The 21,563-nt window shown below is 38.6% G+C and overlaps 2 protein-coding genes across 3 annotated transcripts in view; one reads left to right on the plus strand and one right to left on the minus strand.

Annotated features, from left to right (window-relative positions):
- Nucleotides 1-15,892, minus strand: part of LOC148162070 (eukaryotic translation initiation factor 2 subunit 3, X-linked-like) — a 36,961-nt gene extending 21,069 nt beyond the window's left edge. Inside the window, exons 1-6 of the mRNA XM_088020349.1 lie at nt 15,810-15,892; nt 14,778-14,841; nt 13,517-13,644; nt 13,308-13,429; nt 2,777-2,871; nt 521-679 (exon numbers count right to left, since the gene is read on the minus strand). Coding sequence (XP_087876475.1) covers nt 521-679; nt 2,777-2,871; nt 13,308-13,429; nt 13,517-13,644; nt 14,778-14,841; nt 15,810-15,878 — 637 coding nt within the window. The 5' untranslated portion in view covers nt 15,879-15,892. The remainder of the gene's footprint in view (nt 1-520; nt 680-2,776; nt 2,872-13,307; nt 13,430-13,516; nt 13,645-14,777; nt 14,842-15,809) is intronic.
- A 313-nt stretch (nt 15,893-16,205) lies between these two features.
- Nucleotides 16,206-21,563, plus strand: part of LOC148162072 (protein WWC3-like) — a 233,709-nt gene continuing 228,351 nt past the window's right edge. For both annotated transcript variants that reach the window (XM_088020350.1, XM_088020351.1), the window contains exon 1: nt 16,206-16,311. The gene's annotated coding sequence lies outside the window, so the exon portion shown is untranslated. The remainder of the gene's footprint in view (nt 16,312-21,563) is intronic.

The following is a 21,563-nucleotide window of genomic DNA, read 5'->3' on the forward strand; positions in this document are numbered from 1 at the left end:
GAAGGCAGACACTTAACCCACTGAGCCACCCAGGCGTTCTGAGTATTTTTTTTTTTTTTTGAAGATTTTATTTATTTATTTGAGAGAGAGAGTGAGAGACAGCATGAGCAGGCAGGGGGAGAGGAGAAGCAGGCTCCCCACTGAGCAGAGAGCCTGATGTGGGGCTTGATCCCAGGACCCTGAGATCATGACCTGAGCCCAAGGCAGACGCTTAAATGACTGAGCCACCCAGGTGCCCCTAAAAAAATTTTTTTTAAAGTGTTTACTTCTCAAAACAAACCCCCCAAAACCAATTGGTAACATTTATAGAATAGAACTTCTTTTCTGGCTGACATGCACTTTAATCAAATTCAGAAACATTTCACTGCTTCTATCAGATGCTAGAAGAAAAGAGTTTAGTGGGCAGAGAAATAGGCTTATAACTCATCAATTCACTTTGTTTTTGGTAATTACATTAAGATTTCTGGGCTAAATGACTCTCAAAGTGACTCATACGTTTATTAAATACATAGCTTCTTACCTTGTACAAATGCAAGTATCTGTTCATGTTGTTCTTTAGCTTGACTCTCTTTTACCAAATCAATCTTATTTTGCAAAATCAAAATATGTTTCAGTTTCATTATTTCTATGGCAGCCAGATGTTCAGAAGTCTGAGGTTGAGGACAAGATTCATTACCAGCTAAATTTATGATGAAGAACAAAAAACAAACAAATTAGTTGGCATCCAATAAAGAGATTTTGGATGTCCCACTCAAAGCAAATTCCTCATACCATTGCCAAGTATCTCTATGAGGCCCTATTGAAACTTCACAACTGATTTCCCTGGATTCTCTTAGCCTTTTAAATCCTTATCCTAAGCACAATACTTGGATTTAATGAATTGGCTTCTTTCAAAGTCTTCACGGCTTTTACTCAGACATAACATGTAACCCTCTGGTTCTGTCCAGTCTTGGGATATTCTGGCCCAGTCTGGAGAACAGTTAAGAGGGGAAGTAGCTTAATGCAGTCTATGAATTACAATTATCCAAACCTACAGAGGACAACCACAAAGATGGCTCCCAGTAATCCCCATGTTCTAATAGTCACACCCTTGTGTGTGTGGGTGTGAAAATTCTTCCCTTTAAATACTGGATGGCTCTATTGAAGCCATCCAATAAAGAATATTTTGCAAAAGTGATGGGATGTCACTTCTCAAGTTAGTTCACAAAGACTCTGGCTTCCCACTGGGAAGTTCTTTGTTTCTCTCAAAACAGGTGAAATGTCATGAAGACAACTAGACAACTTACGGAAAGGCCCACGTGAAGAGAAACTGAGGTCTGAGTGAACTTAAAATCAGACTCTCTAGTCCCAAACATCTTGCTATAACTGTAGGTCCTGCTGAAAGATTACTGTAAAATTAGAGATCTTTAGCTGGAATAACAAAACTCCAGTCAACAGAAACAATGATTAAATATCTGTTATTCTAAGCTGATAGGTTCTGAGGTACTCTGCTATATAGCAAAAGGTAGCAGGTATGGCTATTAATAAAAAAAGGCAAACACCATCTGCAAAAATAAGCAACTACATATTCTAAACATAATTTTTAGTACCCCAATGATTATCTTCCCAAAGTTGTGATATTAAATGCCTTATACCATACTCCTTGAAAGTATCCTCCTGTGTAAGAAACCATTTGGCCTTGCCCAATTTGGTCTAGCTTTGTCTTGTGCTTTTTGAAAATAAAACCTATCATTCCTGGTAAGAGTGTCCTTATTTAGGTTTGGGGTGGACTACACCAGATCTTAGGGTAGAGTGCCAAACCTGATAATCTTAGAGGCTGGTTATGCCAGAAAAAGCTTGATTTAGGTGACAGTACTGGGACATGAGGTGTCAGTAGATAGATCTGGAGACTAAAATCAACCATGAGGGCAAATTTGTTAACATATGCCTACATAATGGAACCTCAGTAGAAACTCCCAACATCGAAACTCAGGTCATTTTCCTTGATTTGAAATATTTCGTGATTAATGTTATAAATGATGCAGAGAGAATCACCTCTGCCTCCAGAGAAAGGACAATGGAAGTTTCATGGTTGAAACTCTCTTGGACTATGCCCTATGTGTCTCTCCCTTTGGCTCACCTTAATTTGCATCCTTTTCCTATAATAAATCATAAGTGTTGAGTATAACAGCTTTCAGTGAGATATAAGTCTAATAAATTATCAACCTAAGGATGGTTTAGGGAACTTCCAAACTTGCAGCTGGTGTCAGAACTAAAGGAAGTCTTGGGCGGAAACACCCCTTTATCTTTACATTTGGCCTGAAACTCCATGTAGCCTCCAATCACAAAATCTCTTTACGGTTCACACAGGGAAGAAAGCAAAAACCCTACCTTTGAAAACCTCAATGCAGGCCCTGATGTCAACATTTCATATGACTAAAAAAAACCCATTATTCAATAATGCCACAGACAGCCCAGAGACATTAAAAATACCCTCTTCCAACCCAGCATACTTTTATATGAAAAACTCTAAATAAAACAATAGTAGGAAGAAAGCTCTATTGACTTAAAACTGATTTTTTGGGGGGACAGGGTTAGATTACCATAAGAATTCTCACTAGATATCAGCCCCGGGTTCATTTTGCTTGGTATTTTATTATAGTTGGCACACATGGATGTTAATTTGGGTGACCTAGAGTTCCCATTTATGGCCACTAAATGCCCTAGTTCCCCTTTAAATATTTCATTTGGGATTTGTTTTACAGGGATTTGTCAAACCAATTCTGATATTATTTACCTATCAACAGAAGAGCTGCATCCATTACTGCTGCACCATTCAGCATAGTAGCCATCAAAATATCATGGCCCGGACAGTCAACAAAGGAAACATGTCTAACAATCAAATAATGAGATTTAAGATAAATTAAAACTTAAACACAAAGGAAACATGTCTAACAATCAAGAAACAGTTTTAAGATTAATTAGTATTTGAATACTCAAGTTATTGCCTTCCAACAGTTAAATCACTTTGAAAGTAATTAATCTTGCTGCAAAGTGGTTTCAAAACTTTATGCTTCCAGAATTTTGAAATGAAATTAGCAGCTGAAATTAAAATGACAAAATGTCACTACAAAGCAGATAAAATGTCTTACACAGATAGAACTTACCCCAAAACAAGGCTTAAATAACCTTAGGAAAACTCCCAAAGACAAATATCAAAATGAGGAAGATGGAAACTTTATATAATGTATACTGGAAATATGACTGATTTGAAAGCCAAACCTAATGAAATGTAACTATGGCTGTGTTCATTCGCCTACCATATATGCACTTCACGTCTTTCTCACTTTGTAGCTGAATCATTTGTTTTTAATTGTTGAGGTTTTTGAAAGTTCTTCATACCTTCTAGTATCTTATTAGACATATGATTTGCAAATAGTTGATCCTTAAGCAATGCAGGATTGGGGTGCCAATTCCCCTGTATAGTTGAAAATCTGTGTACAACTTCAGACTCTCCCAAAATATAAATACTAATAGCCTACTGTTGACTACAAGCTTTACCAATAATATAAAGTCAATTATATACATATTATGTTCTGTTTCTACTCTATTATTACGAAAATTAAAAGAAAAACACACAGTATTGTACTTATTGGAAAAAAACTGTGACTAGATTCTTGCAACTTATATTCCTGTTGTTTAAGAACTAAGGTATTATCTCCGGGTCACCAGCTTTTCTTTTGATCCTCTTAACAGATCTTTTGCAATTATTTCTAATTTTGATCAACTGCAACTCTCCTTTTTTTATGGATTATACCTTAGCATAATATCTAAAAACACGTCAAGTCCTAGATCTTCTTTTTTTTAAGATTTTATTTATTTATTTCACAGACAGGGATAGCGAGAGCAGGAACACAAGCAGGGGGACTGGGGGAGGGAGAAGCTGGCTTCCCACTGGAGCAGGGAGCCCGATGCGGGGCTCAATCCCAGGACCCCGAGATCATGACCTGAGCCGAAGGCAGACACCTAACGACTGAGCCACCCAGGCGCCCCCTTAAGTCCTAGATCTTAAAAATTTTTGCCTACGTTTCCTTTTAATTGGTTTATTTGATCCATTTAATACTCGAATGTATGTACATTTTGAGGATGTTCTCAAAATGTGAATACATGCACACTTTGAGCATAAAGTGTACATTTTGTTTTTTAATTTTATTTTTTTAAAGTAATCTATGCCCAATGTGAGGCTCGACCTTATGACCCTGAAATCAACAGTCAATACTCCACTGATTGAGTCAGCTAGGCACCCCTGAAGTGTACAATTTGAATAGCGGGTGTCTGGTTTAAAACTAGCTCATTTTTTTTTTTTTTTGACTATAAACATTGAATTGCTCTAGTACTATTTATTTATTTATTTATTTATTTATTTATTTAAAGATTTTATTTATTTGACAGAGAGAGAGAGACAGAGAGAGGGAACATAAGCGGGGGTGGGGGGGTGGGGTGGGAGAGCAAGAAGCAGGCTTCCTGCGGAGCAGGGAGCCCAATGTGGGGCTCGATCCCAGGACCCTGGGATCATGACCTGAGCTGAAGGGAGACACTTAACGACTGAGCCACCCAGGCGCCCCTCTAGTACTATTTATTGAAAAGCCTATAATCCACTGGGCTTTTCTATCTTTGTAAAAAAAAAAAAAATCACTTAGACATATTTGCATGAACCTATTTCTTGGTTCTCTAATTGTATTCCACGGACTTAGCCCTCCCTTCACCAGCAATATACAATTTGAGCAGTTAGCATCTTTACTCTGTTAAGTATTATAATCTGCAAACATGGTATATTTGTTTACATCTTATTTCTTTCAGAGCTGTGTTATTTTCACGTAAGTGCTCTATGTGTTTTACAATTAATTTTACATTTAAGTATTTCAACTTTCTAAGAAATTTAGGTAGAGTTTCATATATGCATTCATTGCTAGGAAAAAAGAAATATAATTTTTGTTAATCTTATATCCTGCAACCTCAGTTAAGTTTTTTTAGATACCTTGGGAACTTCTATGTAGAAAAATGGTGTCACCTGCCAACGAGGAAGTTTTTTTTCTTTCCAATGTCTATGTTTTTTATTACATTTTCTTGCCTTCCAGCAGAACTTCTAGTACTATGCATAATAAAAATGGTGAGAGAAGGTATCTTTGCATTCATTTTTCTTGAACTTAAGGTGAAACATTTAATCTTTTATCATTTTTCACATGAGGTTTGTTGTAGCAGTTCTTTATCAAGATGAAGAAATCTATCTGTATTCCTAATTATCAAGTTGGATTTTTTCTCATCAATTTACATGAACATAGAATTTTTCTTCTTAGTCTTTTGATAAGGAGAATATCACTGAATACTTGGCAAAAACTGAATTAGCTTGGTTATCCTCTACAACGAACATCTATTTCATCATGCTATTTAAGTCTTTTACCTATTAGTGAATTTTATGTGTTAAATGTAAGTAACCTTTGTCCCTATATTCATTTAGAATACCAGATGGTAGTTTTTTTTTGTTCTTTTCTCTTTTTGTACGGTCTTTGACTCTGGCATCAGGGTGGTACTGTATTTACAAACTGAGTTGCTTATCCTGCTCTGTCCTCTTCTCGTGTACAGAATTCACATTACTTCTTATTTAGTGTTCAGTATAATTCCACATTAAAACCATCCAGACCTGAAAACTTTTTTCATTTTTTTTAAATTTTCTTTTAAGATTTTATTTATTTGTCAGAGAGAGAGAGCACAAGCAGGGGGAGTGGCAGGAGGGAGAAGCAGGCTCCTCGTTAAGCAAGGAACCTGATGTGGGACTCTATCCCAGGACCCTGGAATCATGACCCTCGCGAGCCAAAGGCAGTCACTTAGCCAACTGAGCCACCCAGGTGTCCCAGGACTGGCATTTTAGACTCAATGTTCTAAATGGGAAACATATGCACCCAAGGATCCTTGATCCAGCAAGGCTGTCATTCAAAAGAGAAGGAGAGATCAATAGTTTCCACGACAAACAGAAACTAAAAGAATTTGGGTTCACCAAACCAGCCCTGCAAGAAATACTAAAAGGGATTCTTTAAGTGAAGAGAGCCCAAAAGTAACATAGACCAGAAAGGAACAGAGACAATATAAAGAAATAGTTATGTTACAGGTAATACAATGGCACTAAATTCCTATCTTTCAATAGTTACAATGAATGTAAATGAGCTCAATGCCCCAGTCAAAAGACGCAGGGTATGAGATTGGATAAAAAAGCAAAACACTCATTTTAGACCCAAAGACACATCCAGGTTCAAAGTGAGGGGGTGGAGAACCATTTATCATGCTAATGGACATCAAAAGAAAACTGGGGTAGCAATCCTCATATCAGTAAACTAGATTTATACCAAAGACTGTAATAAGAGATAAGTAAGAACACTATATCATAACTAAAAAGGCTATCCAACCAGAAGTTCTAACAATTGTAAACATTTATGGCCCTAACATGGGAACAGCCAATTATACAAACTGATTAACAAAGAAAAAAAAAACCACATTGATAGTAACACAATAATAATAGGGAACTTTAACACCTTACTTACAGCAAAAGGCAGATCATCTAAGCAGATCAACAGGAAACAAGGGCTTTGAATGGCACACTTAACCAGATGGACTCACAGATAAACATTCAGAGTGTTTCCTCATTAAGCACCAAAACACACAATCTTCATGAATGCACATGGAACATTCTCCAGAAATCACATACTGGGTCACATATCAGGTTTCAACCAGTACCAAAAGACTGGGATCATTCCCTGCATATTCTAGATGACAATGCTTTGAAACTTGAAATCAATCACAAAAGGAAATTTGGAAGGAAGTCAAATACTTGGCGGCTAAAGAGCATCCTACTAAAGAATGAATGGGTCAACCAGGAAATTAAAGAAAAATTTTAAAAATTCATGGAAACAAATGAAAATGAAAACACAACTGTTCAAAACCTTTGGGATGCAGCAAAGGAGGTCCTAAGAGATTAGTTTATAGCAAGAAAAGCCTTTTTAAGAAACAAAAGTCAAATACATAAGCTAACCTTACACCTAAAGGAACTGATGAAAGAACAGCAAACTCAGCAGGAGAAGAGAATTAATAAATATTAGAGCAGAAATAAATGACATGCAAATAAAAAAACAGTAGAACAGATCAATGAAACTAGGAGATGGTTTTTTGAAAGAATTAATAAGATCAATAAAGCTGACCGTAATTAATAAAATTATGAAATGAAAGAGAGATATCAACCAACACTAAAGAAATACAAACAACTATAAGAACATATTATGAGCAACTATATGCCAACAAATTAGAAAACCTGGATACGTACAGACTACCAAAACTGAAACAGGAAGAAATAGAAAACTTGAACAGACACATACCAGCAAAGAAATAATGACACAGTAATCAAAAATCTCCCAACAAACAACAGTCCAAGGTCAGATGGCTTCCAGTGGAATTCTACCAAATATTCAAAGACCTAACAATACCTATTCATCTGAAGCTGGTCAAAAACAGAAATGGAGGCGCGCCTGGGTGGCTCAGTCATTAAGCACCTGTTTTCAGCTCAGGTCATGATCCCAGGGTTCTGGCATCGAGCCCTGCATCGGGCTCCTTGCTCCGCGGGAGGCCTGCTTCTCCCTCTCCCACTCCCCTTGCTTGTGTTCCCTCTCTCACTGTGTCGCTGTCAAATAAAATCTTTAAAAAAAAAAAAAAAAGAAAGAAATGGAAGGAAAACTTCCAAATTTGTTCTATGAGGCCAGCATTACCTTGATCCCAAAACTAAAGACCCCACCAAAAAGGAGAATTACAGACCAATATTTCTGATGAACATGGATGCCAAAACACTCAAGATCCTAACTAATAGGATCCAACAGTACATTAAAAGGATTATTCACCACGACCAAGTGGGATTTATTCCTGGGCTGCAAGGCTGGTTCAACATCCGCAAATCAATCAATGTGATACAATACATTAATAAAAGAAAGAACAAGAATTATATGATCCTTTCAATAGATGCTGAAAAAGCATTTGACAAAAGTACAGTATTCTTTCTTGATTAAAACTCTTCACAGTGCAGGGCGCCTGGGTGGCTCAGTCATTAAGCGTCTGCCTTCGGCTCAGGTCATGATCTCAGGGTCCTGGGACCCAGTCCCGCATCGGACTCCTTGCTCCATGGGGAGCCTGCTTCTCCCTCTGCCTCTACCTCTCTCTCTCTCTCTCTCTCTCGCTCTGACTCTCATGAATAAATAAAGCATTAAAAAAAAAAAAAACCTCTTCACAGTGCAGGGATAGAGGGAACATTCCTCAATATCATAAAAGCCATCTATGGAAAGTCCACAGCAAATATCATTCTCAATGGGGAAAAACTGACAGCTTTTCCCCTAAGGTCAGGAACACAACAGAGATGCCCACTCTTACCCCTGTTGTCCAACATAGTACTAGAAGTCCTAGCCTCAGGAATCAGATAACAAAAAGAAAGAAATCCTAATCGGCAAAGAAGTCAAATTCTCACTCTTCGCAGATGACATGATACACCATGTGGAGAACTCAAAAAACTCCATACCCAAATTCTAGAAGTCATAAAGGAATTCAGTAAAGTGGCAGAATATAAAATCAAGGCACAGAAATCAGTTGCATTTCTATACACCAACAACAAGACAAAAGAAAGAGAAATTAAGGAGTCGATTCCATTTACAATTGTACCAAAAACTGTAAAATACCTAGGAATAAATCTAACCAAAGAGGCAAAGGATATATACTCTGAAATCTACAGAACACTCATGAAAGAAATTGAGGAAGACACAAAGAAATGGAAAAATGTTCCATGCTTATCGATTGGGAAGAACAAATATTGTTTTTATTTTATTTTATTTATTTGAGAGAGAGAATGAAAGAGAGAGAGAGAGCATGAGAGGGGGGAGGGTCAGAGGGAGAAGCAGACTCACTGCTCAGCAAGGAGCCCAATGTGGGACTCGATCCCGGGACTCCAGGATCACCTGAGCTGAAGGCAGTGGCTTAACCAACTGAGCCACCGAGGTGCCCCAGAACAAATAGTGTTAAAATGTCTATGCTACCTACAGCAATTTATATTTTAATGCAATTCCTATCAAAATACCATCAATATTTTTCACAGAGCTGGAACAATAATCCTAAAATCTGTATGGAACCAGAAAAGATCCCAAAGAGCCAAAGGAATGTACAAAGCAGGAAAGAATATCCAGGGGAAAAAGGGCAGTCTCTTCAACAAATGGTGCCGGGAAAATTGGACAGACACATGCAGAAGAATGAAACTGGACCATGTCCTTACACTACACACAAAAATAGACTCAAAATGGATGAAAGACCTCAATGTGAGACAGAAGTCCATCAAAATCCTAGAGGACAACACTGGCAGCAACCTCTGTTACCTTGGCTGCAGCAACTTCTTGCTAGGTTCGTCCCCAAAGGCAGGGAAACAAAGGCAAAAATGAACTATTGGGATTTCATCAGATAAAAAGCTTTTGCACAGCAAAGCAAACAACTGACAAAACCAAAAGACAACTGGGTTAATCAGAGAAGATATTTGCAAATGTCTTATCAAGTAAAAGGCAGTATCCAAAACCTATAAAGAACTTATCAAACTCAACACTCAAAGAACAAATAATTCAGTGAAGAAATGGGCAGAAGACATGAAGAGACATTTCTGCAAAGACGACATCCAAATGGCCAACAGACACATGAAAAAATGTTCAGTATCACTTGGCATCAGGGAAATACAAATCAAAACCACAATGACACCACCTTACACCAGTTAGAATGGGTAAAATTAACAAGGCATGAAACAACCAATGTTGGTGAGGATGTGGAGAAAGGGGAACACTTTTATACTGTTGGTGGCGATGCAAACTGGTACAGGCACTCTGGAAAACAGTATGGGGGTTTCTCAAGATGTTAAAAATAGTTACCCTATGACCCAGCAATTGCACTATTAGGTATTTGCCCCGAAGATACAAATGTAGTGCATCTGCACCCTGATGTTTATAGCAGCAATGTCCACAATAGGCATAGTGTGGAAAGAGGCCAGATGTCCATCGACAGATGAATGGATAAGGAATACAAGGTATATATGCAATGGAACACTATTCAGCCATCAGAAAGGATGAAATCTCACCATTTGCAATTACATGGATGGAACCAGAGGGTCTTTTTTTTTTTTTTTTAAGATTTTTATTTATTTATTTATTTGACACAGAGAGACAGCCAGCTAGAGAGGGAACACAAACAGGGGGAGTGGGAGAGGGAGAAGCAGGCTTCCCGCGGAGCAGGGAGCCTGACATGGGGCTCGATCCCAGGACCCTGGGACCATGACCTGAGCTGAAGGCAGACGCCTAACAACTGAGCCACCCAGGCAACCCCCCCCCATAAAAGACTCTTTAACTCTAGGAAACAAATTAAAGGTTGCTGGAGAAGAGGTGGGTGAGGGGATGGGATAACTGGGTGAAGGGTGTTAAGTGGGTGTTATGTAAGACTGATGAATCACTGAACTCTATGAGTGTTATCACTCATAATATATGTTAAATAGTTGTATTTAAATAAAAAAACAGAAACAAATAAAATTACAGTACTCAAGATACTATCTCATTAGAATGATCATAAATAGTTCACTGAAAGAGAATAGTATCCAGATATAGATTCACACATGTATGTAAATACTAAGGAAATGGAATGAGACAAATAAAAATAAAATAAGTTATCAACAAATTATATTGGAACAAGTAGATAATTATATAGAAAAATATCCCAAACCTTATATTGCAACATATATGAAAATCAATTTGAAATATTTCATTGACCTAAAGACAAAAAATCTATAAGGCATCTAGAAATAAAATAACAGGAGAATATTTAATCTGTTTTAAGATAGTAAGAGATGACTTACACAATATGCAAAAAAACTAATCTTAAAAAAAATCAGACTTCCTCAAAATGCAAAACTGTTCATTAAAAAATACTGTGAAAATGAAAAGAAAATTACATACAGAAGAAAGTATTTGTGGTACATCTGTGGTCATTTCTATTGAAAAAATACAAGAAAACTTACAGTTGAAAAATAGAAAAGTAAGTTTAATTCTAAAAAATGAGCAAAACTTGAGCACAAAATCAAGAGAGACATGAATGTTAAGTAAGAAAATAAATGGTAGTCAGTATTTTTTTTCATCAGGAGAATAAAAACTGAAAGAATAATGAGATACCATTCTATACCCTCTAGAATTTTAAAGACTGAAATAATGAAGTATTAGGAAAGATGGGGAACAAATGGGATGTTTATATAATTCTGGAAAGAATGTGAATTCATACAAACTATGGAAAACTCTTTGGAATTTTCTTACAAAGTTAAACATACACTTAATCCACATCCCAGCAACTTCACTCCTAGGTATTTACTGAACAGATATCATATTTTAGTCCAAAACAGACTGCTTATGTATATTCATACCAGCTCTACTGAAACTGCCAAACAAATAACTCAAATGCCCAGCTTTATGACTATCAAGTGATAAAGAAACTGTAGTATAATCATACAGTGGAATACTAATTAGCAATACAAAATAAATCCCTGATTCATCATACAGCAATAAAGATTCTCAAAAAATATTCTCAAAAACATTGTTAATTGGAGAATCCAACCACAGAATAGTACATACAGTGTCATTTCTTTCATATGAAAGCACAAGAAGCAGAACTAATCTCTGCTGATACAAATTTAAAAAGTGATTAACCACTGTGGACAAAGCACAAGAGAACTCTTTGAGTGGAACAAAATGTACTATGTCTTGAATGGAATGTTGGTTAGGTAAGGTGTACACATTAGTCAAAAATAATTGAACTGTATCTGTACAATTATCTCACTACAGAATTTTACCTCAATAAAAAACATCTATAAAAACGACAACCCCCCATATATATGTAAAGTAGTGCTAATTATAGTAATGGATACATGAAAAATATGGTAAACATATAAACCCACTTTATGCCAACATCAAGTTCCTTGTTTTGAGGTTATGCTTTGATTTGATACAGTAATGTACCCGTGAGGAAAAAAGGGTCAGAGAATATAGGTTCTCTCTGCCATCTTTCCAACTTCCTGTAAGTCTAAATATATTAAAATTAAAAATGAAAAATATAGAGGAAAACTGTTGAAAAATCTAAGATTACATGTGCAAAGCTTTGTAAGTTTATGTATACAACACTTAAATATAAAAATTACTAAGATATACATTAAGGGTTTATAGATTTTGACTCTAAGTCTTAAATTTAAAATTTATATGAAAAAAATGTGGGGGAATCTGTTAATAGCTTTCAGGAGGTAAAACTGTGATCATCAACAAATTAGACTGGTTTAGGAAAAACAACACAACTGTATTATCAGAATAGGAACTATCATCCAAAAAAGGAATTTGTTGAAAAATCTCTAGCATCTTGAAAAACCATTTGGGATTGCCAATCTAAAGCAGAAAGGTCAGTGCTTAACTTAAAAACAAACAAAAAATATGCCATGCACTCAAAACTGCTACCATTTTCAAAAATTATACATTCATGTCCTCAGGACCTAAACTTTCACTGGGTACCCATATATATCACTTGGTGGATGCCAATGTTCTTTTTTTCTTTTTTTAAATTTTACTTATTTATTTATTTATTTGAAAGAGAGAGAGAGAGGCAGGGAGAGAGGGAACACAGCAGGGAGGAGAGGGAGAAGCAGGCTTCCCGTTGAGCAGGGAGCCCAATGCGGGGCTGGATCCCAGGACCTGGGGATCATGACCTGAGCCGAAGGCAGACGCTTAACGCCTGAGCCACCCAGGTGCCTCAGTCCAATGTTCTTTTATGCGGAATCAAGCAACACAACATTTCTAAAATAGGAGACTACCAAAGGTGTCAAAAAGAAATAATTAAGAATCTTTGTTCTTCTCCTAAGGAACAAACAACAATGCTGAAAACAAAAGTCCAGAAAAAGAAACTACCAAATAAATGTAACAATTTCATTGTTTACATGTAATTCTTTAGAGAATCCACACACACAATAAAACTTAAGTATCAGCATTTCAATCTCTCATTATATAATATATACTTTAAAAAGTGTTATTAAATAATTATTACACATTATAAATCTCTTACCTAGAAAACATTCTTCAAAAAAATTTCGTACAAATCAAGCTTTGGTTTAAATCATTGTTTAATACCTCTACCACATATTTCAATAAGCACAAGACAAAAAAAGCATTGTTTACCACAAAAACAATCACCTGACTAGTTTGAAGTTCCCTTTGGTCCCTGGAATATCTGTAGGAAACTCATCAGGTGTACTACTTCCACACGATCTATAGCATTCTGGGCGAGGACAAGTTGCATCATCAAGTTTATAAATCTGAAAGTTTCAATGAAAAGATCGAAATTGCCATCTGCATATTTGACAATTAATGTAAAATAGTTTCTACTTGCACATCTTATGTACCTTGGCATTAGCATATCCAAGCTTAATTGTAATATTTCTTTCCAGTTCATTTTTGAATCTGACAGTATGAACTCCAGAAATAGCTTTTACAACTGTTGATTTTCCATGAGCAACATGACCAATTGTACCTACAAAAACCAAAAAAATTTATCTGTATGCAGCCAATTACACCAAATATTTTAGTGTAGCTAGAGAAACCAAATATATAACTTAATGTAAATATGCCAATCTACTAGAAATAATGAATTTTTTCCTTCCACATACACTCTCTACACAAAACTTTTGTGAAACAAGACCAAAGAGAAGTTTCCATATACCTGACCAGCTTATGCACAAACACACTCAGTGTGTAACATAAGCTGTTGAGTGTATTACTGATCTGGAAAAAAATAACTGCTTGAAATAAAATCACTAAAAAATAAATAAAATTTTGTATATCTAGAAACTTATCAGTATTTTCAGTGAGGTAATTACGCATGAAAGTATGATACAAAAAAAAAGAATCCTTGAAAATCAGAAAACAATACTTGTTTAATTACAGTAATTTAATATACTTTAGAGTGGTATATTATTTTGTTAGTTTTTTGCAACTATGAGTCTTAATAAGTTTTAGTATTTGTAGAGACCCTACAATATCCAAATTTTACACTCAATCAAGTAACTTTTGTAAATTAGGAAGCTGCCAATTAAGAAAAATATTTACTTAATAATCATTTATATATTGACTTTTAGAAGATCTAAAAATAATCCTATGTTTATTAGCATTTTAGGGCTTCCTTAACCTTTGGTGTATGTAAACTGTATTATAGTGTTATCCTGAGAATATACTGTTTTTTCATGAACCTATGTCTTTTTTTAAATACTTTTCCTTTTTTTTTAAGATTTTATTTATTTGAGCGATAGCGAGAAAGGGAAGAGCACAGAGGGAGAGGGAAAAGGACACTCCTCTGAGTAGAGAGCCAGACGTGGGGCTGGATCCCAGGACCCTGAGATCATGTACGGAAGGGCATAAGCTTACCCAACTGACCCACCCAGGTGTCCCCATCTATGCCTTTTCATAGCACTTCCTCCTTAAGTCAGGAATGAAGATAATTCACTATGTTGTGAAAGAACTCTACCAGGTTTGTTCGAGGCTTAAATCCATTCCCCATATATGAATCCTTCCGTAATTCAGTTACTTGTACAAGAGATTAAAAAGCATTATCAGACAGCGGCCACCTCAGGACTTAAATTGAATACTATATGCAATTACTTTGCTTACCTATGTTAATTGTGGCTTGTCTGCTGATAACTTCCTGTGAGAGTGGGGTCAACTTGGTAACATCCTGTAATGAAACATTTCACTCATTTTTTTTAAAGATTTTATACTTATTTGACAGAGAGATAGAAAGCACAAGTAGGGAGAGTAGCAGGCAGCGGGAAAGGGCGAAGCAGGCTTCCCGCCGAGCAGGGAGCCCGATGCCGGGCTCGATCCCACGACCCTGGGATCATGACCTGAGCTGAAGGCAGACGCTTAACGACTGAGCCACCCAGGCGCACCTGCAATGAAACATTTTAAACTACGTCCCGTGATACAAACCACGACTCTGATTTAGCTTTTTTTTTTTTTAAAACAGAAAGAGAGGCAGAGGGAGAAGCAGGCTCCCAAGGGATCCCGACGCGGGACTGGATCCCAGGACCCAGGGATCGTGACCTGAGCCGAAGGCAGACGCTTAACCATCTGAGACACCCAGGCGCCCTGATTTCGCTTTTTATTCATAGAGTTCGCCACCATCAATTCAAGTCCCTACTGCTTACAGAAAAAAAAAGCACCTTTACTGTAAAAACTGTCTTTACTCCAGAAACAGAATGACAAATCTAATAAATACTAAAAGCGTTTATGCTGAAAAGAGAGAATGCGACCGGCACTGTAGAAATGAAAAGGGAAAGCCCCAAATTTTAGGACTCAGAGTATAAACGGTCCTTCCCCAGACCTATAAAGGTGCAAACTTTAATGTGTTTAATAATGTTTTTCTCAGACCTTCATATAAAAATTTTAGTAAAATTTAACAGCACGATTTTTCAGGATAATCCTTAAAGGTCTTCAGTTGCGCACGATCTCACACCAGCACGCTGACCTCGAAGACTAGTGGAACTGAAGACTGCAGCCCAAGCTGCCTACGTCTGACTGCAGCGTTTTCCTCCTAAACCATGGCCCTCACAATTCAACACTGTCTCGTCTGATTGACTGTTGGTAAGGTGGGTTATCTTGACTCCTGACCTCACTCCACATCCTGGCAGAACGAAACCTTACCAATGCGGCGAGATCCTGGCGAGAAAGATGCGGTTGCCCCAGAGTCACTCCACCCTCGCCACCCGCCATCTTACTTCGAGGGGAAGGAAATCACCCCGACACTTGTCGGACCGAACGCAGGTCCCCTTGTGCCGGAGAAGCAGAGACCGAAAGACCGACCAGGGCCCACGCCTGACATAGTAGGATGGCCGGTGCAGTAGGGGCCTCGCTGCTTGGACTTCTTTCCCTCTACGTTTACATACCCTTTGCCGGCATACTGACTAAAAAATAAGAGCAAAGTTTCGGGGTCTGTCCGTCGCAGATATGAAGGCTATTTGTTCAGGCAACGCTGAAGGCAACCCCACAAAGTCCGGCCTACCTCGTCACTCCCGCTAGTTGAGTGATGCAATTGACGCGGACGCAGCCGTTTTCGCTTCCTATCTGGGAGGCCAGGAACCTGGGATTCTATTTTGGGGTATGATCGTGAACAGGAAGTTTCTTTCCTAATCCGTAATTTAGAAAGGTGAGATGGGTTCAGGCCTGCCTTCCTCCATCTGGGTGCTTGGCCAGAAGAGTGCCGCGCAGAGCTGGTAACGCCCAACGAGCTGCTCCTACTTTGGCGTGTGGCAGTAGGGCGATGTGTAGGAAGTTTAAGTGAAGGCCTCAGGGACCCAGGGATGGCAAAACCAAAGTTCCTAGTTTCTTTTCAGATTTCTAGGTAAATGTTCATGACACCCTATCACTGCATTCAATGCATTTAGCATAAGTATCATGGAGAGCCCGAATGTTTGTAAAAAGATTCAAGAAAGTCACTTTTTTGGTGGGTATTACCAATGACGATATATATTTTTTAAATTTAGCTCTACTTAATTCATTGCATTTTTAAGACGTGAAAATAATTGGAAAGGTGCTTTCCCTGGACGTCCAAGTTGTGATTGATATTAGTATTCCAGCATTTTTGCACCCTTTCGTACAAAAAAAAATACTTGGAGGAGGCTAGAATTGACTTACCTAGGGCTCTTCACTGTTCTCTTTAAGCAGAGGTCCCAAGATTATTAGGTGATCGCTGCTTTTTAAGAATTTAATTTTAGGGCGCCTGGGTGGCTCAATTGATTAAACGACTGCCTTTGGCTCAGGTCATGATCCTGGAGTCCTGGGATCAAGTCCCACATCGGGCTCCCTGCTCAGCGGAGAGTCTGCTGCTCCCTCCCACCCTCCCCCCTCTCATGCTCTCTATTTCTCGTTCTCGCTCTCTCAAATAAATAAATAAAATATTAAAAAAAAAGAATTTAATTTTAGAACTGTCATGCAATCAAAGCAGATCCTGCTTCTTGCTGAGTTATAGACAGACTACATCAGGTGAAGTTGCCCAGACAGTCACCTTTGCCTCCCTGAACGAGGGTAAGCAAACTTCTTTTATTAGGCCATTAGATGGATATTCAGAGAGATTTAACATTATCATTGTTCTTGGAAGTTGAACAATCTTTTTAGGATTTCTGAAAGAAAGTTCTTTTTGAGCCCAACTTAGGACAGCTGCCCAGGAAACTCCATAAAGAAGAAAATGCTCTTGAGAAGGAACATTTTCGGGCGCCTGGGTGGCTCAGTTGGTTAAGCGACTGCCTTCGGCTCAGGTCATGATCTTGGAGTCCGGGGACAGAGTCCCACATCAGGCTCCCTGCTCAGCAGGGAGTCTGCTTCTCCCTTTGACCCTCTTCCCTCTCGTGCTCTCTATCTCTCATTCTCCCTCTCAAATAAATAAATAAAATCTTAAGAAAAAAAAAGAGAAGGAAGCTTTTCTGTAAGGTTACATACACTTTATACATAAAAATGTAAAAGTTGTTAGGCAAAGAAAATTCCAGATAGTTTCAGACCTTAAGTTAGTAGTACATGCATCACTGTATGACATTAGTCTTAAGTAAACCAGGTTGGTTTCCTTTTTCATATCTTTGTGTTCAGAATGGTCTTTTTTGCTTATTTCCTTTAATGAAGCAGGTGCACAGTGGTGCTCAGAGCAGAAATAGAGCCCAGGCTTTGAGGTTTTGCTGAGCTATTCTAACTTTGGTAAATGTTACAGTATACCTTTCCTTGGATCCCAGGAGCAGGGTTCACAAATGTTGAAAGTTGGAAATTTCCTTTATTTTTATCATTTCCCCTTTGATCAATAAAATTTCCTCAAAAAGCATTGGTAATCAATTTTATGTTTTATGTCCCTTAGTGCTAGGGTGACTGGCTTGTCTGCCCTGTGTCCATCAAGTCCTTGTTGTATATTTATTATTATTTTTATTTATTTATTTATTTTACATAAAGCTCATTGATGGGGATCTTACTGGAATGTAAATGGTGGGAAGCTTAAAAATGATATATGTTGGGCATGTGGGTGGCTCAGTTGGTTAAGCGACTGCCTTTGGCTCAGATTATGATCCTGGAGTCCTGGGATTGAGTCCCACATTGGGCTCCCTGCTCGGCGGGGAGTCTGCTTCTCCCTCTGACCCTCCCCCCTTTTGTGTTCCCTCTCTCACTGTGTTTCTCTCTCTCAAGTAAATAAAATCTTTAAAAAAAATGATACATGTTTTCTATTAAGTCTAACTGAGAAGCAAAAATAGTACATGTACTTGGTTTAGATTGTATAGTTTTACATTTGATATAACAGATATATGGACAGTAAAATTACAATAAATACAATTTGAAAGAATGTGATGTTAGAATAGACTTAGAGAAAAATCCAAAAAATCTTTTATATTCATCTTGATAAAAGGGTAAACATTCATGATTGGTAAGATGGAGCTTGCATATTGAGTAAACACATACATAACATACCTTTCATGTTTATCTTAGGATGGAGTCTTAATATAAAAATGAGGCTAAATTCAGCCCCTGTCTTCAGGAGGTTATTTTAGGGTAAGGAGAGGGCTATGGGTATGCTCTGAAGGCTGCTTTTAAGTTGGGTGGGGTCTTGGACTTGTTATCTGTTGTGTATACGTCTTTGCTAGTTCATAGGCTGGAACCACATCCACTGATCTTGAGTCCAGGCTTCTGCAGAGACAGCTAGTGGGTTTGTTAGTGAGATGTGAAAAGACACAATAGCTGATAGGGGGAAATGGTTCTTTGAAAAATAAGCTTTAAACTTTCTGGTAGTTTCTGATGGGATGTGGAGCAAACAGTTAAAGAATTTTTGAGATGTTTTTGGTGCAAAAAGGTGTTTTTATTAAAGCATGGGGTTAGGACCCATGGGCAGAAAGAGCTGCACTGGGATTATGATGAGTGATTTAATTAGTGGGGAGTTAATAAGGATAGCGTTAAGTCCCTGAGGAATTTGGAAGCAAGGTTTCCTAAGACTTTGAGGGGCTAGCTGCTGTTAAGATAAAAACAGTAAAACAGGGCGCCTGGGTGGCTCAGTTGGTTAAGCGACTGCCTTCTGCTCAGGTCATGATCCTGGAGTCCCGGGATCGAGTCCCACATCGGGCTCCCTGCTCAGCAGGGAGTCTGCTTCTCCCTCTGACCCTCTTCCCTCTCGTGCTTTCTATCTCTCATTCTCTCTCTCTCTCAAATAAATAAATAAAATCTTAAAAAAAAAACAAAACAGTAAAACATTAGTCATTAAGATCCTTCAGGAGTATATCAGTGGGCTGTATGTTTGAAAGATGATTGCTAACATATATCATGGGTGAAGGGGTAGAGATAAAGAGTTTCTAAGAGGATTGTCATGTGTTAAGGAAGACTTACAGGATCCTGGAGATCTGGCTATTACCAAGCTTTGCCTCTAGCAAAGCATTAACTTTAAGGACTTTGTGAGCTCCTTGAGGAGGGTCATACTTCTCTGTCTCAAGTATTTACCAATGGGCTGCAAGTTGTAAGGAAATACAATTTTATCTACATTTCTCTGCCTTTGTTCTCCTTATCAGTTTCAACCTCATTAACCTTAGGGGCACAGTTCTAATTCTCCCCTGAGTTATGATCATCCTAATCTTGAGGAACTGGGATGATTACTACTTTGGCTACTTCCTGTTGAATTGGGGCACAGTTTTGGAGTTTGACTGTTCTCTCTTGACCTTCTGTAAGTGGTTCCATATCTTGTGAACCAAGCTTAGTGTGGTTTAGTTAAAACGTAGTCTCATTTTAGGAGGTGGTCCTGCAGGCAGGCTTTCTAAGTTAGGCCTGTGTTGTGTAAGCAACCAGGTAATTAATATGGATGGACACAGCAGAAACAAAAGAAAAACACAGGTTAATGGTTGGAACAAATTATAAACCCATTGTGTGAATCCTGAGTACTGCCAGCAAGATTACTGGTTGTCAGGCTCCAAGCATCCTCAGATGGAGTGGGAGCAGGCAGCCGCAATGTGATGGGTTTTTCTGGTTTGTAGTCATTTCTCTGGTAATCCCTTTAAGTGGCCCATAGAGCAAGAGGCCTGAAGATTCTTTATACATGAGCTATTGTGGCAGTTTCTCTGAAGTTTACTTCATGTTGTCCAGCTTCACTCTGCAGGGCTTCTGAAAAAAAGGCATTTTTAGTCCTTAATGATCCCATGTCAAGAGAATGGGAGCAAATTGGAAACCTTAGTTTGGAGAATTGCAGCCAGGTATTTGAGGAAACCAGAAGAATTCAGGATCCAGACCAATTTTATTGGCAAATAAGAAACAAAGGTAATTCATCAGAACTAGGATCTAAGATTTATAAAGGTGTGTAATTGAAACTTTTTTTTTTTTAAAGCATGAACTTTATTCTCTCTCCAAAAAGCTAGGAGTGTCACAGCCAGTCCTTAGCCCTGAGACTTAGGCCTGTGGGGTTGGGGCTGAATGCAGCAGTCTGTGTGTTCATGCCCTAGTGTTGGTGGATATATGTGTGTGGCCAACACAGGGCCAGCTGGCTTAGCTGCCTTGTGTTCCATAGCAATGTGGCCAGTATTCCAGCAATGTACTGGACAGCTGGCTTTCCTAGGGAGGGATGGTGGGAATATGTTGGAGGGTCCCCAGTGCAGGTGCCCTTGCACTGGCTCCCACTGAGCACAGGGTGGCTGGCATTGGGAGTTTCAAGAGGAGCACCAGGGCTATAGCCAGGCATGTTAAGCTTTGGAGTCTGGCTCCTGAGCCCTGTTGGGGTCTCTAGGCCTCAGGTTCTAGGGAGAAGACTGGGTTACTGTAATTGGGGTGGCTCTTTGAGTTTGGTCATCTTGACAGCCTCTTCATTGGAGGGTGGCACTTTGGGATATACAGGCTGTAGGTAGCAAGAGGTGTTGGAGTCATAGTCCAGGTCCCTAATGCATAGGGGCAGCATATGTCCAGTAGGTACTGCATGGAACTACAGGAAGCTACAGTGCTGTGCATGGTGCTGTTATTGTCCATACAGCTGACTATCGGGTAGCAAGGCTGAGGTGCTGGTGACAGGTGTGGCTGGGTGTGTATCCACTTCTGGAGACAGCAGAATTAGACATAGCTGGCTGTGGTCCTGCACAGGAGTAGCAGGACAGCCAGTAAGATTAGCCCCTTACGCAACATGCTGTTCCAGCAGTCCTGGGATGGGCACAGATCTGAGCAGTTGCAGCTGCTATCAGAGAAGCCAACTGCAATGATTGCAGCAATGGCAGAAGTGGTTTGTGGGTATTTCCTTCCTCTGTGTGTATTAGGGAGACAGAAAATTGATTTCTTTCTAAAATCATTTTCATTTCTGGTGCACCTGGGTGGTTCATTCGGCTGAGCATCTGACTATTGATTTCGGACTCAGGTTGTGATCTCATGGTTGTCTCAGGCTTGATTGATCTCAGCACCTGTCTCAGGCTC

Source organism: Eumetopias jubatus, unplaced genomic scaffold (assembly GCF_037043125.1).
Source record: "Eumetopias jubatus isolate StellerSeaLion01/CBP00866 unplaced genomic scaffold, mEumJub1_p1.0 scaffold_23, whole genome shotgun sequence".
NCBI lineage: Eukaryota > Metazoa > Chordata > Mammalia > Carnivora > Otariidae > Eumetopias > Eumetopias jubatus.